Consider the following 12,227-nt stretch of genomic DNA (forward strand, 5'->3'; position numbering starts at 1 on the left):
TGATAATAGACTGTGAGAACAGAAGTCTGGCTTCTTTTGTTTGATAACTACTAAACTAAGAAGATAGTAGAGTTCCTTAGAAGACCTTGCATACGCAGGCATTAATTCATTTGAAAGAAGGTCATTAGAACTCTTCTTCTGATACCCTCGCCATCTGGATGGTGAGGTAATATTTTATGAAAACCTTTTAATTCTTCTCTTTGTTGCTGGGTAGATTTTTCATGTAAAGATTGTAACTCTGAAAACCTTAACCAATAAGGTTGGAAGAGAGGGGGCTAGGGAGGGGGGAATCATGCTAGGCCATAAAATTTTGCTTGACTGTCACCTCGGGGCAGCTCCTTGATCTTCACTACCTTTGTGAGACTTGGAGCTGTCCTTTTCTCGAGAAAAGCCAAAATAAACTTTCCTTTTTGCTCAGAGGAGTCTCTGTATTTTTTAAAGTGGATTCTTATACCACACAGAAATTTCCTAGAACTACCTAAACATTTGGTAAAATCTATTTCAGGCTGACTCTTGCTTGTGGTGGGATTGCAATGAATTCTCTTGATGACCTCACTCCAGAGTGCTTGGGCCATGCTGGGCTTGTTTATGAGTATACATTAGTAAGTATTTTTTTTTAGTTCTGTAAATTATTGAATACTGATTATGAAACTGTCAAATTGTGCAGTTTGGATGTACAATATAAACATCAGTTTAAACAACTTAACCATTTAAATTTCAGTTGTGTTCATGTAGAAAACCCAGAGATTACTTTTAGTACTTTTATTTATGTCTAACAAGAAGAACCACATAAAGTTTGTGCCTGCAATGAATTTTTATAAGTTTTAGGGGAGTTCATTATATTTCATAACCACATGGAAGAACATATGTGACATCTTGGGTATACTTTAGGGGGAAGAAAAGTTCACCTTTATCGAGAAATGTGACAACCCTCGTTCTGTAACCCTGCTGGTGAAAGGCCCAAACAAGCACACGCTCACGCAAATCAAGGATGCCATCAGAGATGGACTTCGTGCTGTCAAAAACGCTCTTGATGATCGTAAGCTACCCTTTGTTTTGGTTGTGTACTCCATGAAGGCAATTTTCAAAGTAATAATAAACCCCTGAGAGACAGCAAGATAAAGTAGAGAAAGAGAGCTAATCTCAAACCCAGGAAAAACTGGATTCATGTCCTGTATCTGTTACTTCCTGGCCAGGTCATGCAACGTCCTAGAACTTAAATTAAACTTAAACTTAAACATCAACTGTCTTTAAGATGCTAAGTTCAAAGAAAGTACTGACCTGTACTGGTAGAAAGTGCTTCTTGGGCATTCCCTCTACTAAAGAAATCACAGGTCTAGTCCCTACCCCTAATACTAAGAGATCTACCAGAATACCATGGTATCCTGGTTTTGGTATGCTATAGAGTGAACCCTTTTATTGCATTTATTTTATCAATGATTTATATAGGCAGACTCAATCTAACATAAGTAATTTCTATTTTAATGATAGATTCTCCTTTAAATTAGTATATAATTTTGAAAGGCAAATGAACACATTTTAATTTATTAAAATTGCCTTATAGTTCTTTATATTTCAAAACACTTTCCTCTCTCATTTGATGCTTATAGCATTTAAGTATACCGATGGGATTATTATCTCCATTTTATAAAGGAAGAAAGTGATCTAAGTTGAAATTTAGAGAAACTGTGACATGTGCAATGTTCTGGAAAAGTTTTGGAGCCGGGCTTCTCACTCTGGTTTTCCTGCTCCCCACATAAATTCATTTTCAGTACAATATGCTGTTGCTGTCAGCACAGTCATTTTTGAAAGAATTTGCTTCTAAAAATCATCCCAAGTCAAGAGTTAAACTTGACCACCAGATAGCTTATCTGTTATCTTGCCATGATACTGAAAAGTAGCCTTAAGATACTGAAAAGTAGCCTTAAGAGAGAATGGGAGAGAAGGGAATAAATCAGTCCTTTAAGAGACATCACCTCTGAAACTTAGTAATAGAGGAGACACTCTGAAATCTAGGAGAATAGCTATCTAGATGTTTCTTTCAACCTTAGCTATTATGGAGTAAACAATGAAATAGGAGAATTTAAAGTCCCTCATCTGTACCATGTTTCATTATTTATTGAACTGCATCTACCTTTAGAGTTCCATAAGGCAACCTCATAATTACTGAGCTGTGAAACTCTTACTTGTTACATTTCTGTGTATATTTAAATACCATTCAAATATCTTTGGGAAATAGCACACACTTGACTATGCTAACTGCTTTTTAAAAAAAACTTTTTCTCCATGGTATGTCTTGTCAATCGTTTCTTTTTCTTTCTAATAGACTGCGTAGTTCCGGGTGCTGGCGCAGCTGAAGTGGCAATATCTGAAGCTCTTGTCAAACACAAATCCAGCATCAAAGGGAGAGCCCGTCTCGGAGTCCAGGCTTTTGCTGATGCATTGCTCATTATTCCAAAGGTAGCGTTCTATCTTATTGGTCAGAGGTGGTTAGAAAGATGCTCAAGTAATCACAGGGTGTCTCTAATAGCTGGCACAGTAAAAAGATACTACATGTATTTACTTGCATTTATTCACAATTTCCCCTTCTCATTTGCAGATATTTTGCTTCTAAAATGGGGAAAATTATGTGGTGATAGCTGTGAACACTGTGAGGAGCTTCATGAGGGAGGATAATTTCTCCCCTGGGAGGCTTCTTAGATAATAGCATTGGAAGTTCTCATAAAGGGCTCGCTCAATTTGAAAGGGTACTGATAACCATAGAACATTCTCTGTTGACCAGAGCTAAGGGATCATCAACTTAAATTTCTCTGTAGCCCTGAAGAGTTCATGATGTTTAACCTCCTTTCCTCTGCCCTTTGTTACTAGCCCAGATTTGTCAGAGACAGCTATGGTTTGAGATGGTATTGCCATTTCTACAGAAAAAAGAGGTCAGATTTCTTTTGGGAAACAGAAGTAACACAGAGGAAACTTTTTTTTTTTTAGATTTTCTAAGGCAATGGAGTTAAGTGGCTTGCCCAAGGCCACATGGCTAGGTAATTATTAAGTGTCTGAGGCCGGATTTGAACTCAGGTACTCCTGACTCCAAGGCCAGTACTCTATCCACTGCACCATCTAGCTGCCCCACAGAGGAAACTTTTGCCACAATTTAGATTTTTTTTTTTTTAGGTTTTTGCAAGGCAAATGGGGTTAAGTAGCTTGCCCAAGGCCACACAGCTAGGTAATTATTAAGTGTCTGAGGCCGGATTTGAATTTAGGGACTCCTGACACTCCAGGGCCTGTGCTCTATCCACTGCATGACCTAGCTGCCCTGTCACCACAATTTAGATTTAATCACCATTGGAGCACATATGTTACCACTCTCCCTTCAAATATGCTATTTTAGTCTGAATTCAGACTTAGACTAGGAACTCATGTAAAGTAGCACCCCTTTATTTCTGACTGTTGCAAAAACAATCCATTATTTGCAATGATTAAACTCCCTTTTCCCATTAAACAGCAGGAACAATAAATGATAGTCTCCTAGATAATACAATAAGATTTATTATAAGAGGCACTCAATATCTTATCAAAAATGGTAAAATCACAGAGGGGAGAGGAACTCTTTAATTTCCCCTTCAGAACTTGGAGTAATGTGTGTATGCTGAGTGAGTAAATATGGAGTAAAATCTATTGTCAACCGACTCCATGACATCCTGATCTTTTAAACCATTATTTATAATTATTCCACATGCTTTAAAGAAACCCCTATTCTCTTGAGGGCACTACGGCTTTTGTACCCTCCCCATTGAAACTCATTCCCACAGTCTCCTCTGACTTGAACTGACTGACCCTTCCTTTTACCACACTGCTGTTTCCAGGTCATTCATCTTGCCAACATCTCTTTTCTCTTTAGAAGAATATTAAGTTCATTTGTGCCAGCTTCTTCCCACCTTCTCTTCAGTACCTGTCTCTTATGCAGCACAGCATAGGGGACGGACAGTATGCTGGCCCTGGAGTCAATGGACTTGTCTGTGACCAGGAGCGAATCACTTACCTTATAGTAGTATTATGAGAAAAGTGCTTTGAGAACCTAAAAGTGTTATGTAATTGCATTAATTTTGTGATTTTCATTTTTCCTGTGAGATATTTGTGAAGCTCTTCGTGCAGTTCCTAGGTCGCAGTAGGCTCTCCCACAATGCTTCTTTCCTTCCTTCTATTTTCTTCCAGCCTCCTTATGGACTTCAGTATGCATATGATGATGCTGTGTAACAACCTGAACACCAGTGCTTTAACTCCAATGACCTTTTCCAGTCATATTTGTATGGCCCCACCTTAGGCATTGCCATCTTGAAATTATGACTCTATAAGATCCTGACAATTAAAATTTCAATTTCTGACCATGACTTTCAATCTTTCCCTTTAGTGTCACACTAAATCTTCCCCCCCCCATCATAACCCATGTTTTCCCCCCGAAACTGACTTCACTAAACATGATGCTAGAATTCCTTCTTGCCCCAATCTTATTATCTTCCTGGCCAACTGTCCTCTTTAGGTAACTTCTGGTCCTATTTCTAGATTGTTGAGTGTTTTGAGAAATCATGAAATGGAGCTGATTTCTCTCTCTGCAAATGGTCCAGCTTTCTGTTCTGCTCTTCCAAACTCCTTATCTTATTCTCCACAATGACTATTCCAAACACTGCATGCCTGCACCCCAAACTTCCCAATAAATGACTTAGTCTTCTAAGAGTGATATTTAGACTATTGGACATGAAAAGTCTTAATTCCCTTCTTTTATTCCTAAGACACCTCTGCATCATTATCTTCTAGCTTCTCTTTCCTTGTCGTCATTTAAGAGGTAGCCAACACCTTTCTAATATTCCTCATCCTCTTCTTTATCCCTCTGCGGTAAATATTTCCTGAAAGAATGACCTTTCTCTTCTCTCCCTAGACAAATTTGAGAATCTGGTTTTATGCAGACAACTGCTACTACTCTTATCTCAAACCTTTCTCCTCCTACCCCCCTCTCTTTCTTGGTTTGTGCAAGGCAGTGGGGTTAAGTGACTTGCCCAAGGTCACATAGCTAGGTAATGATTAAGTGACTAAGGTCAAATTTGAACTCAGGTCCTCCTGACTCCAGGGCGGGTATTCTATCCACTGCATCACTTAACTGCCCCAAGCCTGTCCTCTCTTCAGAGTTCTACATTTGTATTTTCTCTTTTCAAATTCTGCATTTTTGTAGACAAGTTTTGTTTTCATATCATATTTATTTTTGAATATGGCCATTCCTAGTTCATATCCTGCAAGCTATCCCTTCTAACACAAAGAAGAGTATAAAAACAGTTCAACAAAACTAATATCCTTAATCTGATAGTGTATATGCTGTGTTCTCCACCCATAGGCTCCCACCTCTGCAAAGAATGGAGAAAGGTTGTCTTTAATTGTTTCTTCTTCAAGGACAGGCAAAAGCAGATATGCATTGGCAGGACTTTGGTGCTTGGAAGTCTTAATGCTACTGCCAACTCAGCCTCTCAAAAAAAATAAACTTATATTTCTTCCTAAATATTTTTCCTCTTGATTTCACTCTTTTTGTCAGTGAAACCAACATTTATTCTCTCTCCTATTATATATCATCTATAGATAGATATATCTATATACACATTTTATATACATATATATATGTATATGTCTTTTTTTTTAAGGTTTTTGCAAGGCAAATGGGGTTAAGTGGCTTACCCAAGGCCACACAGCTAGGTAATTATTAAGTGTCCGAGGTCAGATTTGAACTCAGGTACTCCTGACTCCAGGGCTGGTGATCTATCCACTGCGCCACCTAGCCACCCCTTAGATATGTATATATGGACATATCTAGATGAACTTATGTCTTTTTGCTCTTCTGACTGTATAGGTTCCATCTCCTGTTTTCATGCCTTTGCACAGGCTCTTCTTCATTCCTAGAATGCCCTCCCTCCTCACCTCCACCTGCCTTCAAAACTCAGCAGATGCCACCTTCTATGAGTCCTTTTCTGTACCCCCCACTAGCACTCCCAAAACGACTTTGTACTTATCTTTTATATGCTTTGTAATTGCTGTGATTATTGATAACATGTTTTTTCCACTCAGTGGAATGTAAGTTCTTTGAGCTTACTGCACACAGTAGGCCCATAATAAATGCTTTTGTATTGATTGATTGATCCTTTCCCTTCTCATATTGAAGCAGTTTTCAGTTCCTGTCAGTTCCCTCTGTAGCACCTCTCATGTGTCTTCTTTGGTTCTACTTCAGGTATCACTTTCATTTTTACCTGCCCAGGTTTCAATAACTTCTTAAGAGGTCTTCCTGTTCCATTTTCTTTACTCTCCAATCTATATATACCATTGCTAAATTAGTATTCTTTATACACTGCCTTATCCTTCTTCATAGAGTATTAGAAATGAGTTTTATTTTCTATACCAATATTGTCTTTTGCTGTCATCTCTGCCCTTGACAAGCCATTCAAATATTTGCTGATTTAGACATTTTCTGTGTTCCTGTGCTCTTCCTAGTGTGGCAATTAATTTACACAGGCTAAACTTCAGTAGCAAAGTATTATAATTGTTGATGTATTTTAGTTGTTCATTGCCTATTTTTCATGACCAGTTGGTTAAATATTTCAATATTGAGTTGTTTCAAAATCTGTTTCTCATTCGTCTTCTTGCTTTTTGCTTATTCTCATATTTACTTGGATAAGTCAGTGGTCCAACTATACACAGAAAGATAATTCAGAGATAATTCATATCAACGAGTCATATTCTGTCTGCTAAAATAGAATCAGTTTCATTTTTCTTATATTAAGTGATCCTCATCATATCCAGAACCTACAGATTTTTTTCCTTGAAGAGAATACTCATAATGTAAAGGTATGAAATTTCTATGGAATCTATGAGTCTAGTTTTTCTCATATTCCTTCTTTTTGAGCCATGCTTTTCTAAATATGTCTCTCAATTCTGACCTCTAGCCACCTTTGTGTTAAAATCATCCACTATTGGAGTACTTAGTAATTTGATTTGAAGGATTTTATCCACTTTCCATGTAGAATTTCTCCACCTCTTTATCCCCTGCAGCTCTTGGTTCATAAGCTACAATTATTTTCATAGTGGTCTTTTTGCTTAGAGGACTACAGTTCAATAGTCAAATATGCTATGGATTAATATTTGTGATTGTCTTTGTAAAAATAATAAAAATAATAAAATAAATAAAAATAAAACCCTATTTCCTGTTCCCTTTTCTTTCCTCTCAAAAGAATATCTATGAGTCAACTTCTTTAGCTGCAACTTTACTTTTTCTTTTGGTTTTGTTGATAGTGAGAATATCACGATTCAATTCTCTTGGAACTATGTTCACTTAATAGTCATTGGACAAGGGCCTCACATTTAGTGTATTAACATTCAAAATTATAATGACTCCAAAACTGATTCTTTCCTACTTTTGCCACTTTGCTACCATCTCTACAAAATTGGAAGGAGACTGCACAGGACTGGACGATATTTTGTATTTCAGTTTGCTTCATAGTTTGCCATTGCCCAAGATGTTATCACCAAGTAGTCATTCTACTAATAATAAGACCCTTAGCCCATAATGAAGTTGATCCTTTGGCAAGCAGATTTCCTATTCAGCTACTGACAAAGAAGTAATGAATTCAAGGCTTGGGATTAGACATATTTTTGCATATGGATGACATGGGAGCTCATTTTGTTTATGTATATTTGTTGTAATGGTTCTATTTTGTTTCTAGTTTTTGAGGGGAGGACAGAAAAGTAGAGGGAAAAGTGGGTTTAGGAATAAGACTCCACCATTCTCTACCTCCAAAGAGAAAAAAAAAAAACAGAAGAAAGGCCTTTAGAAAGCATTTAAGCAAGAAATTATATTCTTTTTATTTTTGTTTTTTGTTTTTAGGTTTTTGCAAGGCAAATGGGGTTAAGTGACTTGCCCAAGGCTAAATGTCTGAGGCCAGATTTGAACTCAGGTACTCCTGACTCCAGGGCCAGTGCTCTATCCACTGTGCCACCTAGCTGCCCCCAAGAAATTATATTCTTAAAAAGAAAAGTAAACTTTATGTAATAAAGATTTGCAGTTTTTATGCACAATTCTTTTCTGCAATGGACACTCCCCTGTTTAAGAAGCGTCAGGGACTTCCATTGTTAAAAGAATAAAATGAATAACTTCTCTGTTTGGATTTTAAAACTCTTAATAACCTGGTTTTAGCCTTTAGAGTTAATATTACAATCTGTGGTCTAACCAAAGCAACCTTCTTGTTGTACCTCCCCCATGATATTCTATCTTCCTAGTCTGTGGTTTGCATTGACTGTCTCTTATGCCCAGGATTCTTTCTTTCTTTCTTTCTTTCTTTCTTTCTTTCTTTCTTTCTTTCTTTCTTTCTTTCTTTCTTTCTTTCTTTCTTTCTTTCTTTCTTTCTTTCTCCTTCCTTCCTTCCTTCCTTCCTTCCTTCCTTCCTTCCTTCCTTCCTTCCTTCCTTCCTTCCTTCCTTCCTTTCATTTTTTGTTTTTGCTTTTGCTTTTGCTTTTGCTTTTGCTTTTTGCAAGGCATTGGGATTAAGTGACTTGCTCATGATCACAAAGCTAGGTAATTATTAAGTATCTGGGGCTGGATTTGGACTCAAGTCCTCCTGGCTCCAAGACTGGTGTTCTATCCACTGTGCCACCTAGCTGCCCCTAGGATGCATTCCTTCATCATCTCTGTCTCATAGAATTCCTAGTTTCTCTAAAATCTTGCTCAAAAATCACTTTCTATGTGAATCTTTTCTTTATCCCCACCAAACAACTTTGCACTTTATATTTATATAGGTACATGTTGTCTTCTGGATTGTTTCTCCTCTGCATTTTGTATGACAACTGCTGTAACTGATTTCTTCCAGAAATAAAACTCTTTGATGATTTGGACCTTTTTTATTTTTATTTTTTTATGTCCCTTTGGTAAGTAGGCACTTAATAAATGTTATGTTTAGAGTCAGATGGAAATTTGGAGTTTATCTTGTTCAGCCTGAAGTTTGAACTTCCTCTTGAATTGAGGAATTGGGTTTCTAAAAATAGATGTATTCTGATAGTCTTTTATGTATATATACATATATATATATATATTCTTCATAACTAGAGGACAAAGACATTTTAAATTTCACTATTAGACTTTCATGTATATTCTTTTTTCTCCCTCCATTAAAGGTTCTTGCTCAAAATTCTGGTTTTGATCTCCAAGAAACACTAGTAAAAATTCAGGCAGAACATGCAGAAACAGGAAAACTTTATGGCATAGATTTGAACACAGGTAATAGAAATATAGTGATTATGAAAAAAAATCATTAGATTTATTTACTAAAATAATTCATATTATGGTAAGATAGTAAATTCTCTCCTAGAAATTTTGATATGTTGTTTTATTGTTATCATTTTCTTGCACATAATTTTTAATTGTTTCTATAGCTTGCTCATTACTCAGGATTTCATTGTTAAGATTCCATTTGTATCTATGTCTTTTGTTTGAACTCTTTGAATTCATTGTTGTTTTTATTACATTGTGATCTTTAAAGAATGTTTTTACTATTTCTGCCTTAATTATTTATTTGCAATATCTGTGTCTTAATATAGTCAGTTTTTGTAAATGCTCCATGGGGTGCTGAAAAATTTGTATATTCTCTTAACAGTTCCATTAAAAATGTCATGTGTCTTTGCTATGATTTTCTAGCAATTTGTTCAAGTATGAATTTTATTTGTCCATAACTTTGTCTACTGTCTACTGTTTGTCTACTGTTATTGTATTTTACATCTTGTCTTCCTGAGTTATTTTTAGATTAAAGGAATTTAGAACATATAAATGTATATATCTAAGTGTCTATGCTTTCTTTCAGAATAATGTGATTTCCTTTTATTAAATGTCTTTTAATTTTTCTTTTTTTCTTTGAGTTCAGGATAGCAACTGCTGTTTTTTTTTTTATTCACATGATACACAGTATATTTTCTCCCAGCCTTTCATCTTTATTTGGTGTGTTTCTTACCAGCAACAGATTGTGGAAGTTTTGTTTTCTTATCCAATCTGTTTAGATATCCAAACTTTTAGTTTTATGGGATTATTTAACCCATTCACATTTAAAGTTATCAAAAGTAGGTCTTTATTTTTTTCTATTTATCTCAAATAATGTCTTTTTCCTTCTCAATAGCAGATTTTATATTGGAGAATACTTGGTAATTATTTGGTTTTAGCCTTCTAATAATATGTTTGTCCTTCATTTTCAGGTTTTTTTTTTTTTGTTTTTTTTTTTTGCAAGGCAAATGGGGTTAAGTGGCTTGCCCAAGGCCACACAGCTAGGTAATTATTAAGTGTCTGAGACCAGATTTGAACCCAGGTACTCCTGACTCCAGGGCCAGTGCTTTATCCACTGCGCCACCTAGCTGCCCCATTGTCCTTCATTTTCAAACAAGACCATGACATGATGTCATGAGAGGTGATGCCATGATAAGTACATGAATTGGATTTGAATGAGGGGGGATCTGTGCTAAATCACCAGTCTCGCTTTCACCTTCAGAGCCATCTGGGTCCAGTGGCCATATTTGAATTAGGATGACTGGAGATGGTCCTGGAGGTGAGGCAATCAGGGTTAAGTGACTTGCCTAAGGTCACATAGTGAGTAAGAGTCAAATGTCTGAGGCCAGATTCCAACTCCCATCATCCTGACTCCAAGACTGTGTTGTATCTTCTGTGCCACTTTTTTCTTGTTGTACTTGCCACTTCCTATTTAGTCTTTTAGAAGAAAGTAAGAATGTAAATGCGTGACTGTAGTATTAAGGGACTTTATTTTACTTTCCAGGTGCTCCAATACTACCAGCAGAATCAGGAATTTGGGACAACTACTGTGTGAAGAAGCAACTTCTTCACTCTTGGTAAGGTTGAGTTTTTATGAAGAATGGGAAAAAATCCTCGTGATCCTATTTGATATCTTTTTTCTTTAAAAAAATAAAATTTTTTTAGGAACTTTTTCTTTTAGATTCAGAAATAGAAAATGTGATATTTTTCAAAAAGTTTAATATTCATCATTAGATTATGCCATATTTTGTCATTAATGTTGTTTTCATCTCCAGGAGGAAAACTTGGTTTCCTTGTTCATTTAATAAGAAGCATTTTAGGCTCTTACAGTGTGCTTCTCACTGTGTCAAGCATTGGGGATATAAAGATAGGTAAAAATAGTCCCTGCCCTGAAGGAATTTGCAATCTAATGGGAGAATTTTAAAAAAAAATAGCATTGCTAAATCACTAATGAATACACACACACATACACATACACACATATGCATAGATGTTGGAGAATGAAATGGGAAATCATTCCATTTTCTTTGCCAAGAAAAAGAACAAATTATAGGACTCATAAGTTCAAGCACATTGGTCTTGGCAACAAAAGGTACTATAAACAAGAAAATTGGGATGGTATTTCTATTTTTAATAGCTTGAATTAACTTTGGCTCACAAAAATCTTGTACTAATGAAAAGTGAAGAATGAAGTTCTCAGTGTAGCTGAGGATTGATAAGGGGAAGGAAGGGGGTGCTGCTGTGCATTACTAAATCTGTCCTCTGTTTCTTTAGCACAATGATTGCTACAAACATTCTCTTGGTTGATGAAATTATGCGAGCTGGTATGTCTTCTCTCAAAGGATGAATTGAATTCCAATCCAACCTTGGAAGCTGCATTTCACTACATCTCTGGAGCAGTTGCCCATATATTCCCATTCAGTCTGAATTTTACAAATAAATGCACTTGGGTTTTTTGCCTTCAGTGGTTTTAAACTAGTCTTAAAATATTTCTCATGAAATTTCATAGAATGAAAAGTGATAATGTTAAAAGAAATTGTGATTACAACCTTAATTGTAGAACTCAGATCTCCAGTTGAATGAACACAGTATCCAATGTGGTGATTACATTGTGGTGTAGTGGAGGGTGCTGTCCTTGGAATAAAGGAGAAAATTAGGGTTGAATCCCATTTCTTATATTTACCAACCATGTGGCCATGGGCAAATCACTTAGCCTCAATTTGTTCATTTATAAAATGGGGGGATAACAATACTGTTAGTAAGTACTTCAAGGTTCCTGTAAAGATCTAATGAAATAATATCATCATCATTATTATTATTCTTACTGAGATGAATTTGTACACCATAATCATTAACATCTAGGACTCTTGCTGTGAGGGACATGACTCCTTACTTG

General features: G+C 36.1%; 1 protein-coding gene across 5 annotated transcripts in view; it reads left to right on the forward strand.

Annotated features, from left to right (window-relative positions):
• CCT6B (chaperonin containing TCP1 subunit 6B) overlaps positions 1-11,795 on the forward strand; it is a 71,913-nt gene extending 60,118 nt beyond the window's left edge. For all 5 annotated transcript variants that reach the window (XM_074188932.1, XM_074188934.1, XM_074188933.1 and 2 more), the window contains 6 exons: positions 506-602; positions 892-1,039; positions 2,327-2,460; positions 9,196-9,298; positions 10,836-10,908; positions 11,606-11,795. In XM_074188932.1, the coding sequence (XP_074045033.1) occupies positions 506-602; positions 892-1,039; positions 2,327-2,460; positions 9,196-9,298; positions 10,836-10,908; positions 11,606-11,678 (628 nt within the window). In that variant the 3' untranslated portion in view covers positions 11,679-11,795. The remainder of the gene's footprint in view (positions 1-505; positions 603-891; positions 1,040-2,326; positions 2,461-9,195; positions 9,299-10,835; positions 10,909-11,605) is intronic.
• The last annotated feature ends 432 nt before the right edge of the window (positions 11,796-12,227 follow it).

Source organism: Macrotis lagotis, chromosome 5 (assembly GCF_037893015.1).
Source record: "Macrotis lagotis isolate mMagLag1 chromosome 5, bilby.v1.9.chrom.fasta, whole genome shotgun sequence".
In the NCBI taxonomy this organism is placed as follows: Eukaryota; Metazoa; Chordata; class Mammalia; order Peramelemorphia; family Peramelidae; genus Macrotis; species Macrotis lagotis.